The sequence below is a fragment of the Centruroides sculpturatus genome, unplaced genomic scaffold (genome assembly GCF_000671375.1).
Source record: "Centruroides sculpturatus isolate CEXI.00-Female unplaced genomic scaffold, Cexi_2.0 scaffold24, whole genome shotgun sequence".
Lineage (NCBI taxonomy): Eukaryota > Metazoa > Arthropoda > Arachnida > Scorpiones > Buthidae > Centruroides > Centruroides sculpturatus.
In genome coordinates this window covers 1305102-1326997 of record NW_019384375.1, presented here as the reverse complement: position 1 = coordinate 1326997, position 21896 = coordinate 1305102, and the positions used below count along the sequence as shown (strand labels likewise).

At 27.7% G+C, this 21896-nt stretch overlaps 1 protein-coding gene across 1 annotated transcript in view; it reads right to left on the bottom strand.

Moving 5' to 3' along the window:
- The window catches only part of LOC111616870 (sushi, von Willebrand factor type A, EGF and pentraxin domain-containing protein 1-like), a 184934-nt gene that overhangs the window by 96970 nt on the left and 66068 nt on the right, over positions 1 to 21896 (bottom strand). Inside the window, exons 14-18 of the mRNA XM_023358224.1 lie at positions 17645 to 17831; positions 10950 to 11111; positions 8030 to 8191; positions 6316 to 6477; positions 1072 to 1323 (exon numbers count right to left, since the gene is read on the bottom strand). Coding sequence (XP_023213992.1) covers positions 1072 to 1323; positions 6316 to 6477; positions 8030 to 8191; positions 10950 to 11111; positions 17645 to 17831 — 925 coding nt within the window. The remainder of the gene's footprint in view (positions 1 to 1071; positions 1324 to 6315; positions 6478 to 8029; positions 8192 to 10949; positions 11112 to 17644; positions 17832 to 21896) is intronic.

The following is a 21896-nucleotide window of genomic DNA, read 5'->3' as shown; positions in this document are numbered from 1 at the left end:
TGAACTTTTCTACTTATAATGTTTACAAAATTTATGTTTTATAAACATTAACAATAAATTATTTAAAATTTATAAAATTGTAAAAATATAAAATATTTAAAACTTACAAGAAAATTAAATCTTACAATGAATAAATTCTAATTTTTTTTTAATAAAACCTAAATTCCACTTTAATATAAAAGGTGATAGAGAAATGGTAGTTAATTTAAATTTCTGTGGAATTTAAATTAACTATCATTTATCTATTATCTTTTCTCTTCACTTTTTATCACTGTTACATCTTCCTATCTTCAAATTCTATCAATGTTATCTGAAGAGGCTCCTAACAAAAAAATTGAAGTAAAGAGAGATGAAAGATATTTACAAGGTTGAAAGGATTTGGATATACAAAACATTTAAAAGAAAGAAGTCATTAATGGCTGCAATGCCCAGAAACTACTGATAGTATGCCAGTGACTTATAGGGAGAAAGAAGAAAGCTAAAAATTAACTGTATTTGATTTGATGCATTATATGGCAGAGATCTTAGGCCACAAGGGAGCCACATACAGCATTAGATATTGTCTGCTAACAGTGAGGTTAGTTCAAATAAAAGAATTTAAAGTTTATAAATTTAATTGGTTTGGGGATCTGCAATCCAATAAAGGATTTTAAGTGGGAATGGTCTTGTATGTTCTTTTTATTTAATTTCTGGTGTTTTCAACCAAGCTGTTTCTCTGATGATGGATTTTACAACCTTAAAGTAATTGGGATGATAAAAGTGTAAGATTGATGTTTATATTCTCCAATAAAGTAGATCGTTTTGATAAATAAAAACTAACTTTTATTTCATTGTGATCTAAATGCAGAAATTTAAAAAATTAATAAAAATTTCAACACTAAACAAATAAAGTATATAGTAAAGTAAAGAAAATACAGAAAAATATAATAGAACAACATGAACAATTATTATTTTTGATTTTAAATATAAATAGATACTTTGTATATTTTAAAATATTATCATTTATAAATTTATCTTATTATATATATAATAAAATGTGTTAAAATTCTATTTAATTTAAATAATGCTCACCTATACTACAATCATCTATATTTATTTCACAATTTAATCCAGTATATCCAGGTACACACAAACAAGAATATTGATTAATTCCATCAATACATGTACCATTATTCAAACAAAGTTCTTTAGAACAATCATCAATATTTATTTCACATTGCTTTCCTTGAAATCCAGTTGGACAATGACATATATAGTCATTTTCTATATTTATACATGTTCCCAAATTATTGCATGGTTTGATATCTTCACAAATATTAACAACTAAAAATAAAAATGATTAAAAATTTTGTATTTCCAATATATTTTATAAATTATATAAATTTAATTTCTTACAATAAATAAAATAAAATATTTACATTAATATATTATTGCATACATTCAATAATGATACATTACATTAGTAATTGAGATACAAAGATTCTGTGCTACAGTTAAAAATTCAATTACTAAGATTATGGATTAAAATATAAAAAGAAAGTTTTTATGGTTATACAATAATTTATATTACTTAATAATTATCTAGATAGTGTGATTTTGCTATTGAGTAAGCATTAACTTTAAAGGTTAATAGCTATTTGACAGATAATACATTTTAAATTTATTTTTAAAACTCAATCTACTTTATATATTTTACATGATTAAAGAGCAATGAAAAAAATTTTAATGGTAATAAAATTATGATAATTAATAAATTATTTTATTAAAACATATTAATATAAATGCTTAAAAATAAATTATTATTAAAATAAAAAAAACAATTTGATTCCATAATTGTAACAATGAAGCATTTCAATTAGAGAAAAATACATTAGAACATAAAAAACTAACTTGTAAGACAAAAATCATTTATGTGTATTGTTATTACTTTCCCAGCTTTGTTATATATAAAAGAGGTTAAAGTATATGGCAATTGGTCAAAAATTGACCTTTCAAGATTTTTACATTTTTGGACTCAGAACCTTGAAATGTCAAGAAATGAAAAAAATTTGGGGGATTTTTCTGTATGTATGGATATTAATGCATGTGTGTGTGGGGGTATGATTTTTTTCATCCTCTTTGAAGCTTAACTCCTGTGCTTTTTGTCAAAAATTAAAATAATTTCACAGAGAGGTTTGTGTATTAGTGAGATTAACCACCAAAATTTAATAGTGTCAAAGATCGAGGGGGTGAGGAGATAAAGGGGGTTGTGTGTCGTATCTCAAGTAGGGTTGGACAATTTTACTCATTATTAACATTTACAATTTTTTTTTTATAAAACACAACCCTATGCCCAAAATTAAGCCTTTTGCCATTTTATAATGTGGCATGATGCCATAGTTCATATATAGTTTGTAAGTTTATTTATATTTTTTTCTTATTTTCCTTTCAAATCTATCCATTTTCTTTTGTTCTTTGTTTCCCAACTTCAAGAACTTTCTACCCCTACCCCACTTCTGATGGTGTAGGCAATAAACAATAGAGAGGAGGAGGCCCTTAGGGCAAGTTCTACGTGGTTCAGATACCTTTTAGCTGAGACACTGAAGGAGAAGGATGTGTGAACAACGTGTTCCGGGTCATGAGAGCAGCATTGGGAGCTACTGTGTGAAACCACTGGTATATACAGTTAGCACATAAGGACAATGATGGACCAAGAGAGGCAAGACAGAGAATACTTGTCTGCAGATAATTAAGGTAGACCTTTGGTGGAAAGAAAAGCAGGAGAGATAGTAGTGGACTTTGAAAGAATTCTAAAACTCAACTTTGGACCTATTCATTGAGAGACATGTGGAGCAATAGATACTTCTTTCCTGAAAACTTATTTCTTCTTAGGAACTTCTCCTTCTCTAATTTCTCTATTTTAGGATTAAGTAGGTTAGGAATATAGGATTAAGATAGTTCTTAAGCATGATAGAAAATTATATGTGTATGTGATGCAAATCTAGTGTATGTGACCCTGTGTAGAAACTGAGTGAGTTCCTTTGTATGTAATTGTTGGTTATATCATATCACTGTATAAAAGTGTCTATGATAGGGAGACGCACTAGAGTTGGGACCTGGTTTTTATCTTATGTTCAAACATGAAAATAAAGTTTTGTTCTTTATATTATACTTTGTCTTTATTCTAGTCACTTTGAACATCACAATAATAATTAAAAATATAAAGAGTTTTTAATAATAAAATATCATAACAGATGGCACCACACAAACAGTTTTAAATGTTGCTGGGAAAGTTTGTTGCTGGATTTAAAGACTTGTTGCTGGATTTTTTTAATATGAAGTAATTATTAACAACAGGAGGATAACAATAATTGTAAACATGATAATTTTGTGTATTTTTACTTACTTGAGAACATCTAAAACTAGAATTTATATTACAAAGACGTACAGTATGTTTTAGGTGACTTGTTATGGAGTCCTACAAATGTCTTGACACTCACATGAACACCTCTTCCTCAATAATTTTTGAAACAAAAGTAAAAATTGTTTACATCCTGTTGAATTTACAAATAACTTCAAACTTTACAACAATAACTGTCAAAGAGAAGTATAAACACTGTCTGATTTAAGACAATAAAGGTCCTAAGATCATCAAACATTTCTGGTGGGGATTTTCTGCTGGTGAATTTAGCAACAAATTAATTGTTGACATTGATCTTTTCTCATAGTCTAAGGTCTCTAATTTCACCTAGAAACCAATCAATTTATAAGAAAGAATATTCAAAACCAGTCAGAATATGAGATTGAAGGATCAAATTGATAAAAATCTCTGTCCTAAGGGCATGGAGTGTCCTTTGTCTAGTTATGAAAAAGCAAGACCCTCTTGTTTGGTTTTATGTCTGGCCTGCTGCACAGTCTTCTGGATTATTCCTGTTCTGCCAACTGTATTCTACATAGCTGCCAACTCTTTTTTCCTTCACCAAACTTTCAGATGTGTGTATTTTTCTATGACTGGATTTAATAGTTCTCTCTATCTGGTGATATCACAAATCCTGTATACATCTTTTCTCCTTGTGCAAATCTTCAAATTTCTTCATGTGAACATTCAGCCTATCAAAGTATGAGCCAACTGAGTTGTGAACTTTTATGCAAAAAACTAAATCTAACAGGTATTATAAGGATGGCTCTCTCTCTCAATAAACAGTTTTACCTTGTAAGAATGAGTTCTCTTTTGTCCTTTTACCATCTAATCAGGCGTTTTTAGTCAAATTATCAAAATTAAATATCTTTCACTCCAATATCAAGCTACAATATAGATCAGTAGTTCACAACCTTTCTCATGTCACAGACCACTAAAACCCCAAACCATGATTAACCATGGATCTTCAGAGAGTTCTGCAGACCATCGATTGAGAAATGTGGATGTAGATCATGTGACCTCACACTGATGTCTAAGCTATAAATCTTTGCATCCAATAGCATAGCTTCCAAGTTCCTCTGATGTAGTACATTATTTAGAATTTTAAAATATGGATTTTATTACAAAATTATTTTTGTCTCACAAAAGTAAAATTTCTTTACAAGTTTGTTTGTTTCAAAGCATATGTATTTATATTACAGGAAAATTGACTTTTGCAATAAAATGAGTATTGCTATAGCTTACTGTTCTAATGTTTGTGCTTACAAACATAAGCTGAAAATATAAAACTGTTAACTAGATTGATTGAGAACTAAAATAAATAAAAACCTTACTATTTCAGACTATTCAATCACTTGAAATTGTTCTTAATACTATATGAACTGGATATAAATCTTTGCAAAATTTAAAGATGTAAATTTTGCAATTAGAGATTATATTCTTAAAAGTACTTTTTATTTAATTTTATTATGCAAAATTCTCTTAATTAGCAAACAATTATTTTTCTATTAGAAAAAGGGAATTTATATTATTTATTATATATAATAATAATTTATATTTTGAATAATTTATGAGAATAATTTATATTTTGTATTTATTTATTGGTTTATTACTGTTTATTTGCTGGGATTTGATATTCATTAAAAGGCAACATGTATATAATAACTTTAGAAATGAAAAAGTGTACCTTAATTTAATTCTATAACTTTTCATATTTAAAAGATTGTGTAAGTGATTGCAATACTCAAAAAATATTTCCAGAAAATTCTCAGATAATCTACAAGATTATTATATAAATAAAGTATGAATTCTATTTGTGTTCATTCATTGTGAATTCACCTTATAAGTAGATAGAGTACTACAATAAAATTACTTAAAAAATTTGGCACTACTTGAATGGTTCTCATTGTGTCTCAAATTCCATTTGCTTTTTGAGAGAGATGGGAATCCATCTGACTTAAGTTTTCATACAGCTTGTGGAATATCTACCTTATTTCTGTCTAAGATGCACCAAAAAACTTCAAAAAATTTTGTTTATAAAAATGAAAATCACAAACTCAAGATGATGTTAACAATTGCTGATCCTTCTTTGAAATCAGCTATGCTATACTTGCCTTTCAAGGAATTTTAAAATAATTATAAGTAGTACCACTTGACTAATTCATATAGCCTGACTTGCATCTTGTCACAAAATATTTATTTATTCTTTATTACAGTAAAGTCCATATGAATTAATAATTACTACCCTGACTAAACAAATTCCCAGTTAAAATACAAACAAATAATAAAAAGAACAAGAAAATAAAAGCCTAAAAATACAAAAAGTACAAAAATATCTTTTCAGCTCAATAAATTATATTAATTTGATATTCTGTTATTGTTTCCATTATTCATTTTATATTTATCAAAAAAAAATAAACTATTCTTATGCAATCAATATCACTTATGATAGAAATAAAGACCCTTTTTTTAATCATGTAAATATACTTTTTTTTTTTATATTGTGATTATTTTATATGAACATATTTGTATAATGCTATGCTTGATATTATATGCTATTTTTTTTTTTTGCAAAATAGTCACACACAATTTCATTACAATAAAAACATTTTGTTATTTTAATCTGAATACATGGAATTAAATGTAAGCATTACCTAAAATAATAGGTTTTGAGTTTTTGATTGCTCACTAGCATAGATATTTACAATTAAATAATCCCCAATCAAATATACTGTATTTAACACAATAGCACAGGAAGAGTTAAACTGAATAAATTAAACAAATATTATTTTCAAATATATATCAAATACAAAATATTTATTTTAAGTAAAACTGACTTAATTATTTTATTGTATTATGAATTATTTAATTTTCAATTATCATCATTTAATAAAAATAATTAAGAAAATTCTAAATACCTGTACAATACTGTAAAATATGAGCACCTTCAACTTTAGTTGTAAGACCAGGAGGACATGGAATGCATTCTTTTTGTTGAGATTTATTTTGATAAGTTCCAAGTGGACAAGGATCACAAGGAAGAAATCCAACATCAGAATATGTTCCTGGTGGGCATGTTCCTGTAAAATTAAATATGCTTAACAAACTATTTTGATTTGCAACTAGTTTTCTTTAAACTTATAAATTTTAAGAAAAAGCAATTATTTTTATTAAAAAAGGTTATCAATTCATGTCTAATGTTAAATTTTGAATTATGTATTGATTTATAGTATAAATGCTAAATAGTTAAATATTACTAAATATGAAAGGTTATATCTAATTCTAATGAAATCAAGTTAACAAAAGCATTTGAAATAATATACAATATATAGATAAAACAAATTTACCCTAAAACCTTGGCTATGAGTTACCCTCATGTATAAGTAGCAAAAACAAAAGTTGTAAAAGTTGTAAAGGAATGTTGACTCTTTTGGGGATGAACTGCTCTCATATATAAGCCACAACCTATACCCAAGGTATTAGGTATAACTTCAGAATAAAAACCAATAGTATCAGAAATAACATTATTTATATAAATCTTACTGTGCTAAGTACTAGAATTAATTGTATGCTATTTTGTTTGTCATTTTTTACAATTGTTTTAAAATTATTATTACTGGTATATTTTACTGCATTTTTCTTTTATTACTATGGTTACAGTTTTTACCAATAACAGGTTTTTCACATACTAGTTGTCATTGTGCATAGACCACACACAATGAATTTTATCAATATATCCTTGTCTAGGCCACAGCCTACATTTATAATTTTAGGGTAATTTCTATTGTGGCATGTTGAAGTATGCCATTTTGTTGTTTTCCCCCCTCTACCCATCATCTTTTATTTTTCTTCCTTTCCTTTGTTTCAGGGTTGGTTGGCTGGATTGGTTGGTTTCTAATGGTTATTAATCTGTTCAGCTATATATGACAAAAGCCAGGAACTATGTCAATGGGGTATGAGATGCTTTAATTGAAGAATGAAAAACACAGGAAGAGATGACACAATCTTTTGACTTTGTGTGAGGAAGAAGAGAGTTGAGTAAAGAGGAACAGCATATTTGTTTTTTCTTTGTGTTTTGAGTAGAGAGGAATGGAGTGATGACTTTTTATGGTTTGTATTTGATTCTTGATGAATTTCTAAGAAAATGAATATTGAAGAAAAGACTCTTTTGTTGACTACACAAAAGCTGACAAGAAAGTAGACATTTGTTGAGAAGTAACAGAGAACAGAAATCTCACATCTGAGTGATTTAGACAAAGGGAAACTTTGTTTAAACTTTCAGAAATTTATAGATGATGATGAAAATAGTTTTGTTGTGTATCTATGCACATCTGTGTAATCATGTTCAGATCTAAACTTGTAAATAGCTTCAATAATTTTGAGGTCACTTTCTTCAGTTTGTGTTTAGTTCTGAGATTGGTTTCATGTACTTTTTATTTTAAATATTTTATATAAATTTACCTCACTAATGTTTCATCATCTCAGTTGGGCTGATTTTAAGTGGAAGGAATACTGTGTGTTTAAAATATCTAATCAATAAATTACAACATTAATGTTATAATTTTTACCATAAATTTTTAAATCTAAAAATTTAATTTTTATTACATAAATTTTTTACTTCTAATTACTCACTAGTACAGTCTGATAATAATGTTGCTCCAACTGTCCATGTTGTTAAACCAGTAGTACAGTTTTTACAAGTTTTCTGTCCAGGTAAATTCTGGAAAGTGCCAATTGGACAAGCTTTACATGTTTCTAGTCCTGTTTCTGAATATGTTCCCAGAGAACAAAATCCTTCCAAAGAAATTAAATAATAATAATAAATTGTAATTTAAATAAATAAAAATAAATTAAAATAACAGATTAAGAGTAAAATAGCATTATTTAAATTTTTCTGATAATCAAATATTTACTAGATTTATTACTGAGTTATATTTTTGTTATGAACTAAAATCAAAACCTTTTAAATTCCAGAAATATATTTAAATATTAACAAATTGCTAACATTTTCATTATTTTGAATGACCATAATCAGACACATTCTAAATCCAACAAAATCAAGCAATGTTTTGGAATTCCATTCAAAATATTTTAACCTGTTGTGCTATTGGATAAAAATATATCAATACAGCTGACAATTAAACCCATAAATAATTTATAATGTAAATTTCTGTTATAAATGTCAACATATATTAAAAATGATAATGAGTTCTATCAATGGAGGCAAATTTAATGTCTTTAAACTACTCAGGAATGACAAAGATCCAATAAATTTGCAAAGTGTTCTTGGAGTATACCACATCCTGATCACTGACCAATTTACACTAGATATGTGGATTACACTCTTATCATTCAAAAAAGTAAACTATCATCCAAACATTCATACTATCAACTACCTTATGATCTCACTTTGAATTTGAAATAGGAACACCAAACAGAGATACATTTCCTGGACATCAAAATAAGGTGCAAGGAAATGGGCTTATCCACCATGGTATATAGAAAACCAACCTTCCTCTCAATGTTCATACCAGCACACTCACATAATACTTTCATATTTAAATTAGCAAGCTTTAAATCCTTAATAAAAGGAGCACATACCCACTCATCCTTTTTTGAATGCGAAAGCAAGAAGAAGGAACTTAAGTACATTAAAAACCTAGCAGTGCAACATGATTACAGTGCTAAAGTCATTGAAGGGCTCATTAAAGAGTACTAAACACACTGAGGAAAAAAAGAGGTAGCGTGCCAATACAAAAGTGTATCATACAACAAACTGCTAGCCTATAACTACAGTAAGATTGCAGAACAAGAACAATTTTATTGGAATAAATGAGAAGTCTGATGATCTAAACCTTACTGAAAAATAATGAGGACATCTACAACAGAAATAAAGTACAGGTGTATACTTTATACATATAATGGATGATAAAATATGAAAGAGACTACAATGTGTTGGGACTGCTACTACACCGCTGTATCTGCATCTCTAAGAATACCTAACTTTGGTATAAAAAGAAAAAACAAACTTATGGAAATGTGTGAAGCTCTGCTGTCTTATCCATCCTAGCTTTGCAGATAGACAGCCACACACACCTGGACTAGGCAAGACTTACATATATATATCATAAAAAAATATCAAAATTTATAATGTAATAAGGGACTCCATCATTAACTATAAAAACAGCAACTCCTTGATCCATGCTTGGAGGACATTATGCAAGATTGGAAAAACTACATTGCATGGCCAGACATGTGACTAATGTAATGGATCAATCAAAACATCCAATGTTTAAAGACTCCATAGCACATGACAGTCTAATATTTGAAATTAAAAATATTCCAATACAAATGTTATTCTACATTCAAAAGACTGAATAACCTGAAAATGATGGCTTTAGTATCACAGAAAATGTTTTTTTTTTCTTTATTTTTAATTAATTCATTTTATGCTGGAGTTTGGGTGTATTGTATAAGTTTAATTAATAGGTTAGTCAGTATCTTCTGAGTTTGACTAGATTGGCTTAAGGAGTTAAATTTTGTTTAACTTTAGAAATAGAAAAATATGTTATGTTATATAGAATGGACTAATAATAATCCAGTATTAGTCCACTAAGACTAATAATAATCCAGTTTGAGTTAAGGAGTAACTTGAGGAAGACAATTTGAGATTAGAGGTTTTATCATAGTTTGAAATATACAACAAATTGCTGGAAAATTAAAGGTAATTATTTGTAGTACATTCCTTTGTTCAAGTTAAGTTATGACATTATTAATAATGTAGAAGTGTGTGAAGCTCTGGAAATGTCCCAGAACCACACTAAATTCATTAATATTTTAAAATATAATTTTTCTTTTTATAAAAGGAAAAATTAATAATAATAATAACAATAATGAAAAATAAAAATTTTTTCTCAGAAACAAGACAGGAAAACTAGACATTGTAAGTCCTAAGATCAACTATCTTTGGTTGGGATTGAATTTAATTTGATTTTGACTCATTCCACAATTACACTTATTAATGAAAGAACTACCACTTAAAAAGTGAGGATGAGGAAAGGCAATCAATTGGAATGGACAGAGACAGAAAATAATAAAAACTCTAAATTTCAAGGACAATAGAGTTTCTTCCTCTGATTTCTCACGAGTGTCAGACCTTACTTGATTGCATTCTCCACTTCACCTTCTGTTTCTGGACTGACATCACTTCTTCTATGGACTTTTAACATCACCCTAAGGCAGACAAAACAGAAGAATCCTTCTCTCAGAACTCTTTTACAAGAAGATTCGCAGTCTTGCTCTACACCCAGAACATTATTTCTGTAAGCTTGTTTTTTTTTGTTTTGTTTAAATAAATTGGGATAATTTTTTTGTAACTGTTGAGTTTATCTCAGTGTCTATCACATCCACATATAAATCTGCACTTCTCTTCTATTCTAACTTGAAAGCATAATTCAGCAATCTCACAAGTATTTTATTTTATTTTAAAAGTTCCAATATATCATTTTAGCTGATTTAATAGAAAAGTATAACTACATAGTTTTATTCTTACCTTTACATTCTTCTATAGATTTTGCATTTTTATTTACTGTTGATGTTCCATTTGGACATTGCTTACAGGATATTTTGGCTTCTTTATCTTGAAAAGTCCCCACAGGACAAGACAGACATTCTTTTGATGTTTGGTCATAGAATGTTCCTTGCGGACAACTTACTAAAAATAATATATTAATATATTTGTAAATGAACTCATTTTGTATTCATATATTCATAAATAAATTCATTTTCAACTCTCATATAGATTCACTGATTCCTTTATACAAATCATTTTCAATGATTTACAAAATAAGCCAAACCTTACAAACCTATAATAAAATAGACTGCATTTTAAAGGTTTGTAAGGTTTAGTTATTTATTTGTAAGTGCAGTTAGAAAAGAGTACAAAATAAACCATGTAATATTCTGAAAAAACTTTATGATTTATCTCTTCTAATTTATCTCTATGAAATTTATTATTGTCTGATGGCTTCAGATTATATTTCATTGATGAATGTTTCTTTATATTTTAGGCTAGTGACAAATAAATAAATTTTTTTTTATTAATTCTTAAATTACAGTATTATTTATTCCTAGCTTACATATGTTACTCAATTGGAATGAAATACTCATTAAATGATATTTGTAAATTACCTTTTTTTTTAATTATTTGAAGAAGAAATAATAACAAGACAAATAGCATTGCCATTTTATTGCAATAAAAACAATTATATAATTAGAGTTGTCAGGTAAATGGGAATAAAATCTGGGACAAAATGATAAAAGATACTGAAATGCTTTAATTCCAGGACATGCAACAGATGTGTATTTTTATTCTGCCAGTGACAGAAATGTATTGAAAATGTGGAAAAATAAAAAAAAAAAATTGTAGGAACCGTTTTTAAAATAAAGTCAATAGGAATACTAAGTTTACAGTCCTCCTGTCATTAGATGGCAGTTTGAAAAAATCCAGGATAATCCTGGAAAACAGGAACATCTAGCAATCCTATATGTAATATACATTTCTGACAAAGAATTAAATTTGTTTTTACAAATAATAATACTAAATACTTAAGGAAATAATGATTAATGTCCATTGACAATGACTAATGGACATTAATCATCACTTTCTTAAGTGTTTGGTTTCAGCCTCAGCTTGCCTAAAAATATAGGCATTCCCTCTCAACTATGGGACTTACAATTAAGAAGAAAAATGGTAGTTAGTAAAACTGCAGTTGCCAAAACAAAGACTAATTGACAATGAAAAGTTGGAAGAAAAAAAATCTACTAAAGCAAATTTTTAAGATTATTAGTAAATTATTTTTAGCTGTAGAGTTTTTGACACACTTTGCAGCTGTGTAAATTGAATTTTATTTTTTAAAATTTTATTTTCATACTTAAGATACACAATTATACCCACAATGAATACTGAAATATGTTGAAATTATACAAAATAAAAATATTTTGCAAGAATTTTTTTGCATTTATAACATATTTTGTATCAATATAAGTATACTTTTAACATATAATTTTTTGAATATTAAAATTATTAGTAAACTAAATATAAAAATTTGTTAATGAAAAATATATTATGATGATGATAATTTTTATTTAATTTAAAGTAACCTGAATATGTTTATTTCAAAAGGAACACATTGTATATTTTTTCATATTTTGATTCTTATTTACATTCCAAATACACTGAGATACTCAAAAATCAGATTCACAAATATTCAAAAAAAGGTATAGCAGCATGGTAAGACATTATTTTGAATTTTTTTCACTGCTATAGACACTTTGAAAGAACTTTAATTGAACAATTGATTAAAAATGATTTAAATGAATTATAATTATTTGATAGATAAGTGTTCTTCAAACAAAACAGTATCTTACTGCATAACATTTATGCCTTACAACAATTTTATATGATATAATCACTGGATTGGAACTAATGGTCCAATTAGTTAACTAGTAAGGGCATCTGATCTTTTATTTAGATTTTCAATTTTACTCCTAAAAATTACTATTTATGCTAAACCCTCTTCAATATTAGCAAATCTTCAGGAGTAAATTAGACTAGCAATACCAAAAATCACTGCAAATGTTAGATAATGTTGGCATATATAAAATTGCCTAACCCTTTAATCACTGAAACTGAGTATATGTTAATAAACACTGTACCTATAACTAATATCAAGCAAGAAGAAACTACAAGAAAACAAACGTTTTCATCTGTGTTTAATAGACATTGCCACCTTTCTTGTAGTTTCTTTTCACTGGATATTGGTTATATGTGCAGTGTTTACTGCCTATCCCTATCAACAGACAAACTTTTTGTGTGTCCCATTATCCTAATGGTCATATGATCAGTAATTATCTAGCTATTGATTATCGTATTAGTATTAATGATAACAATTACATTTAACGTTTATTTTACTTATTTTGATCCATTTGTTTTGTATGAAAAAATTTGTAAATACAATATATTGCATTGTATTCTTTGATTACTTTTCAGCCCATTCTGTTGTCCTCTTATTTTTATTTAATCATCTTTTCTTTCTCTTGGCAGACAAATAAAGCTGTGTACATGCTGCCATGATTAAATGGTCTTTGTTTATTAATAACCAATAACTATGATTGAAGAATTCATCTTAAGAATTATGCTCTGCAGAAATATAAATGGGATAAATAAATTTGGATCATCGTCTTTAACATATTTTCATACCTTTATTTACTTAAAAACTAATAAATAAAAGAAATTATGCTTCATTGTTTATCAATTTGATTAAAAAAATAGAATTTTATTAATAACTGGTTGCTGTTTCTTTTCTGAAAAATATTTCATTAATAACTATGCTCTCAAATAACTACTTGTATTTGAAAAAAGTAGTTATTAGTGAATTAGATGAATTACAATTATTTGTAATGAATTAGATGAATTATGAATTGAATGAATTAGATGATTATTATTATTATCCAGTTTATGAGTTGATCACATAAACTAGATAATAATAATATTAAAGAATGAAAAATAAAAACAAAAAACTCTAGCAAAGAAATGAAAAATATTTAATAATAAAGAAAGGTTTTCAATAATTTTGGATAATATTAAATATGTTCAAAAAAGAATGCAGATGAATTGAATGTTGTAATTTACAGGAAGAGTCATCATCTGATTGGTTGTTGATGTTACATTTAGTATTTATTTCTGGACTTCAAAAAGAGATTTCCATGCTAGAGTTTCTATCTTTGAAATTTATGGCCTTATTTTTCTTATATGCCCTATATATCTCTAGCTTTTCCAGGTGTATGAGAGACAATTGTGTTCTAGGTACATGTGGTAGTCAGGCTCCATCTATGTGTACTTGGATTTGGTGTTCCATGGCCATGCTGACTAACATAGTCATATAATGCTACTTTTTAATTAAGGTTATATTTTTTTAAACATTGTTTGAGCAGGCATGTTGTGGTGCTAATGTATTCCATTTGTTACTCAAGGGTGGTGTGGATGACTGGGATGAAGTAAACAACTGGGAGAAAAATTCCAAATACATTATCAAGTACTTTCATCAGCAGGGAGTATATGGGAGGATTCTTTCTGAAGGCTACATCAATGTTTTTGGTCTTCACAATTTTCAGGTAAATTGGTTTCAACTGCTGGTTGTAGCAAAGAGCACTACTATTAATCACAAAAGCTTTTTGCACAACATCCAATTCTAGCCTGTGGATCTGAGAAAGACCTCCAGCAGATAGAGTCATTAATCTATACAAAAAAAATTTAGCACATTAAATGGGATGGAGACATTCAGCTGCAATCAGGTGTTATTTGCTCCACAGACCTAGAAAAGCAAATCCTTCTGAAATTCTATCAGCCCCTACATCATCAATCATCAATTCTACAAGGGCTATCCTGAAAATTCCACTATCATGGTCTTCATGGAGAGTTCAGGATGCAATAATCAGATTGGAAGCAGTTTTGTTGTTTTTGAAGGCAATGAAGAAATTCACCATGAATAGTTCTGCCTGGGGTCTTTTTACCCAGTCTTCCAAGTAAAGCTTCTTGCAATTCTTTAAGTGATTGGTTGGTGTGAATCAGCATTTGACAACAAGGATATCATATTTGCCTCTGATTGTGCCTCTGCCCTCTCATTAATAAAATGAAAATAACAACTTGCATTCTGATTTTTTTCCAGATATAAAACAGTTACTCTCCAATGAATAGATCAAGATCAATCACCACACTGTGCAATTTTCACCAACCATGGAAAATTCAATGTGTATTTTAAGAGGTTCTCCCTGGAGACAACTTGTGCCCAGCTTGTGGCATATCAGAAGGCAGCACCCATTATATTTACCAACGTTCAATCACAGAGTTGGAAAGGCAACAACTTAAAACATTGATCATCAGGAATGGTTATGTATGGCTATGTGACCTCACTGAAAACAAAGAAACTTTTTAACTTTTCTTTCAACTGGTGTAAAAATATTTTCATGCAATACTGATTCTAATGGTGATCCTTTGCATGGATTGTCTACATCTCAGCATGTTAACCATCATGAAATTGTTTATATCTCTTTTCTGATTTTTCACATACTGTTTGCGATTCTTAATTTTCACATATGTACTTGAAAATTATTTGTTTTTTTTTTCAAAATCTATCAATTTCTGTGATCTAAAATGACTACAATCTTGACCTGAAATTGCAAGTTTCTGAAATAAAACAGAAATAAAATTTACAACTTTGCAGAGATACTTTATAATACCTAAAATAACCATGCAAAGGCTGATCCAAATCCATGAAATACATTTCTGAGTCTCCCCTTGAGTTAAAGAATATGGCACTTAAAGCAATAAACTTACAGTCTGAGCCATAACTAAGTGTTTATTGTTGTTATCTCTGTAGTTCATTAATTTATAAACAAAATGTATGAAAAAGTAAAATGTTCATTGGTTGTTTACAGCATCTGTCATCAAAAACAATGAGTGTTGACTTGGAATCAATGATATGACTCATCTGATGTCACATCAAAGCATATGACTTAATATCCCACTTTTTACATTTTGTGATCTGGTTACTTTAGATATATGTGTTCAAAGTTTAATTTAAAGAAGAATCAAAACATGTAAAAATATACAGAATGTTCCATTTTAAATGAAAAAGTTGATATTAATTAAGTTATATAATATATTCAGAATGCATTTATTTTTAAAATATACATATATTATTATGAATTTATTAAAAAAAACCACACTCATAAAATGTCAAAACTGATGATGATAAAAACTTTTATTATCAGTTTTGATATTTACTAATCGAAAATCTTCATGTGTAATTTATCTATATATGAAGTATCATTTTTCTTTGTAATTGGTTACGAAAGAAAATTGTTTTTATGATGCACATGAAATTTCTAATACTCAGTATATTCTTTTCAGTAATTTCATGATAAAATATATAAATTCTAAAATACAGTCTGAATACATTTTAAAATGTACATTTTATTAATTTAATAAAATACATTTATCCAATAAATAAAAAACTATGTAATTTAAATTTACTTGCCTTAATGTCCTTAACTATTATTTTATTCCAAAATTGTCAACATGGACTTATTGGATTAATAGGACTATTACACTAGTATATTGGCTATTAACAAGGAAAGAAAGTAGTCCAAGTTGACAGTTTTAGAATAAAATATATTTGTAATCTTTTTACTTTGTATAATTATGATACTCATTTAAATAAAGTTATCTCATATATTAATTGCTGTATAAAAATATAATTGTAAAATTTATATGAAGACATTAAACACAGCTTACATACTTTTACAGCAACTAAATTTAATCAAAATAAACATTTTCAACTGATTGATAAGCCTTTGTTAAGTTACATAATAAAATTTAAATAAAAATTTTATAAGGCATGTCCGAAAAATAAAGATATATCACACATAAGCAGAAAATTAATGTTTTGATGCATATGTTGACAACAGTTGATTTGACCTTGAGCCTCTTGCACTCTTTTTGCAGTCATTTATCATTGCTATGCTAAGTCTAGTTTGAGTAGTATGTTTACAATGGCTGCACAATTCAGAATCCTGCCAAATGTGAAGTGTGCTCTGTCATGCATTTTCTCAATGTAAAAGATGAGTGCCCAGCAGATATTTTTGTTTATGGGAACTTTATGAATCAACAAAATGTAAGAAAGTGGTGCTGTGTATTCTCTGGAGGCAGGACTGATGTTTGTGATGAACACAAGAGTGGAAGACTAGCTCTGACCTCTTCAAATAACTGAGGAAGTAATTCATGCAAATCAGTGTCTCACAATAAGAGAATTGCATGAAATCTGTACCCAGACTTAACAAGTGTTTGGGCAATAGCAGCAATTATATAGAAAAATAACACGTGTTCTAGTAAATAAGGTGTAGTGGATGTTTGGTCAAATAAAAATGTTTTGAATGAATACTGGCTGTTGTATTTTTATTTTTTGGACAAACCAAATATTTTTGGAATAAAATGTTCTTTGATATATATTACATCTTTTTAAACATTTTATTCCAAAAATAGAATCTCTATTTAAATTTCATTCTGTACATTTGTTTTGATTAAGTTCAGTTTCTGGAAAAGTATGTAAGTTGTGTTTAGTGTCTTCATATACTGTGAAGTACCAGCTTAGACTATTATTGATATAGAATTTAATATGCAATTACCACAACTCATATTTCGGATAATTTGTCCAATTTCACAATTTGGAATACTTATAAATTCAGTGGCATTTTCAACTGGAGATATGTATGGAATATAATTAGATAACATTCCGAGATTTGTTACTTGAAAATCTTGCAAATTTGTTTTAATTTCTTCATCTGTAAGTTCATCAGATGTTTCTTCACATTTCTAAATAAAAATTATTATAATGAAATTAATATTTTATTATGTATTAATTATATTAAATTAATATTAAATACTGTAAAATAATGTAATCTATACAATAGTAACTATTGAATACAACTTACAATTGGACAATTATTTATAAAATCTATATTATTTTTTTATTTTCTATCTTAAATCTAGGAAAAAATTTTAGAAACAAATATACTTATATATACATATAAGCTTCTCTCATTAATCTTTAACTTTTAAAAAGTCACATAAAAATTAATTGCACAAATTTGATGATACAATACTACTTCAGTATTCATTGAAAGTATTTTGATGTCAGACTAAAGCCATAATTATCCTAAAGATGAAAGTGCTTTAAATAAAAGGCTTTAATACAATAGTATTGTATTGTATTATAAGCAACTCAGCACTTTCTGTACTCTTTACAGCAAAAAACTTTTAAATAGAAAAACCATTTTTGGCTCTTTAAGAGGCATGAGTTAGGTTTTTAAACTATTCTAAACTCAAATATTCTACAGAGTATTCTAAACTAGAATGTTCAAACAACATAACATTATTTAAAAATTTAGACATGGTATTCCAAAATGTTCAAATGCAACATGACACCAATTAAAATATTCTACCATTACAACATTAAATATAGAATGAAATAAAATATAAATAACTGTAGAAACCAAATATTAGTACAAAAAGCTAAGCCACACAACTATCCATTGGTGTTATGAAAGAATATTTATTTTAAAAGTACGTAGGCAGTTTTTTTTTAATCTCCGATGGACTATGAAACAAAAACAATGTAAATAACAAAATAAATTTATTACCAAAAGTTAGGTACAAACATGATTACTTTTCAACATAATCACCATGAAAATTGACGCATTTGTCATATCTGTGGACAAGCTTTGCAATCCCCTCTTAATAAAATGCTGCCAGAAGTGACTTGAGATGGACCTTAACATTGTTTTAAAGATTGTCATTAGTCTCAAATCTCTGCCCTCCTAGGCACATTTTCAGTTCAGGAAAGAGGTGGAAATCTTCACACATTCAATTTGTGAAGACTTCCATCCAGCTTGGAACTTTTTAAACATCCAGCGTATAGCCCCAATTTAGTGCCAAGTGACTTTCACCTCTAGTTTCACTATTTTTATAATTAATGCAATTGCACTTAATTTTTGCATTTAAGATCTCAACAACTTCCAATGTTCTTAGCTTTTGCTCATTGAATATCTTCTTTATTTGGTCCCAACATGGAAACACCTCAGGCTCACTAGTAAACTGGGCTAGTGCACTACTATATTTTTTTTTTTTTACCGTATTGCACTATTCACTAGTTTTCCGTGTACTAGTGAATAGTGCAATAAAGTAAAAAATAGATTATCTGACTCCATTGGTTCTTTTTAGAATATATTTTTATTGAGTACTATATTTGTTTTTGCTGATGTTGTATTAGTGTTCTTTTATTCTTAATTGTATACATTTATGCATACAATTATCATTACAACTGACTGTGGAAGGGCATTATTATTTCCATTATTATTTTTTTCAAATAGGTTTGACTCCTTATCAATATGAATAAATGATCACAGAAAAGAGAGTGATGAGAGTACAAGTACTATCCCTCAGGGTCTCACTAGTACTAAAATTTTCAATTCAAAACCAAAACTGAAGAATCAAAAATGTCTAATGATAAGAGAGTCATCAATTCTGCACTTAAGCATTATCATTTAAAAAGTAGGCATTATGTTAAATGTCAAATATATAAAAATTTCCTGAAATTGTAAGACACTACTCAAAAAAGTCATAAATTCAACTGCCAAAGACTGCACCATATTTTGAAATGTGCTGGAAACAAACCATTTAAAACATCATCATATTAAATGCAAAAACATATTTAAATTATTGATATTGATTGTCATAAAAAAGTAAAAAAATCAATTTCAATAATAAAAGGAAAATATTGTGGATTAAACAATGACCTAGGAAACAAAGTAGATGATCTGATGATATATGCATATGATAATGCAAAAAGTTACACTTTCTGAATTTTCATTCCTTGCCAGAGTGATAATATTATAAGCTGCAACTTCTTTTTTGTATAATGAAAATCAAACATCTTGCATTCTTGACAATATTAACTGTCAATATTTGATACTGGCCTCTCACAAGAAATATTTGTAATGTATTGTGCAAATCAATGAAGATTCATTGGCAAAAATTTAAACTGAAGCTATTCCATCACTTTCATTGAGGTGTGATGTATGTGCAGCTTATACACAATTAGATAAAATCTACATCCTCACAAAAGCAATCAAGAAAATGGGGAAAAGTGGAGCAATATTTCCTTAGCACAAGTGAACTAAATTATTGAGGAACTACAGAACTGTTGTATTCTGTACAAAATGCTTGTAGTTCTATGGTTGGCAATCACACAACAATAACAAATCTTTAAATTTGCAACTTTCCTTGTAATAGATGGAATGCCAATAAATACAGGGAAAAAAATCAAGTTTATGGGAGTTATATAAAAAAATATATAAGTAACAACTCACCTTATAAAATTATTATTACTTTCATTAAAAAATGCTGTGCTGTTCATTGAATCTGGCTTTAAAATTAGTCTGTAACTGTGTCAATAAAATGAGACATATATTTCAAGAACTTTCCAGTCTTTTGTCTTTTTTTCCATATGTCTGGATTACATATTAGAGAATTAAGTCAAATAGCAAAAGTAAGTAACTGTGCTCTTGTTACTATTGCCTATTTACTTGTAATTCACTGGTCAGAATTTTCATTTTTTTTTTTTTTAAGTAAGTAATCTTTATTGGAGTAGAAGGCTTTCGCCTGTTACAAGGGCGTTTTAATTTTGAATTAACACATATTAACATCTCATATAATAATTTTTTTTTAACAATATTAATATTTTCTATTTATCAGTCTATACAATTATATTAATAATTTGACATAATTATTATTTAATTAGTTGTTTAACATAATTATACAACTTATAAATTGTGTTAACATCAGCTCTATCTAATGTCTTGTACATTTCTAGCTCACTAGTACATTTAGCTAGCGTCCCAATCTGGAGCCTTTGTAGTTTATCCTTTTCGTCGCAATTTTCACATAAAATATGAATTTTAGATAAATTTTTGGTGCAATTTGGACATTTAGATTGGGTGTAATCTATATATTTGTCATTTATAATTATTCCGTATTTATTTAACCTAATCTGTATAAAAAACTTTTTAACGTTAAAAGCTATATTTGTCAATATATAGTTGTTATTTACAGGATAATTTAAAATTGTTGCATACCAGCTTGTATTTTCTCGTTTTCGTATATCTTCCACGTCTTGGATAATAGAGTATTCCATAACTCTATGTATTATTTCTTTACTATATTGCTCTATATCATAATTACGATCCATAACCAGTTTAATAGAAAATCCATATTTATTAACTATCTTCGATAACTGAATTATCCAACTTCGTCTTAAGTCTGTTTCCCTTGATTTGTGATGTAGTAAGAACAGCAATTTTGTTGTTATATCTTCAGCCTTAATAATTTTTTGTAAAAACTTTAAATATCTTTTTATTAGTATAGTATTTATTCTGAATCTATGTGTTTCTAATCTTAAGGCACTACCCGGGATATTGTATTCCAGCTGGAATATCTTACGTATGAATATATTCTGTATTTTCTCAAAGTCATTAAATTTTTCCATGCTCCAAATTGGGGCAGCATATCCCATTGAGTTCATCACAATCGAATTAAATAACTGAAAATGTATACGTATGTTCTTTATTTTTGTCTTGCAGAATAGACCAATTAAATTATTTATTGCAATTTTTGCTTTACTTAGTGAATTTTTATAATGTTTTTCGAACGAGAGATTAGGTGTGAATGTAACTCCTAAAAATTTAATTTCCTTCACTATCTTCACTTCTTCTTTATTAATGAAGAAAGACATGTGCTTTTTGGATACGTTACTTCCATTTCTAAATATCATAATTGTTGATTTTTTGGAATTTATTTTAACTCTTAGCTTTTCTAAATACT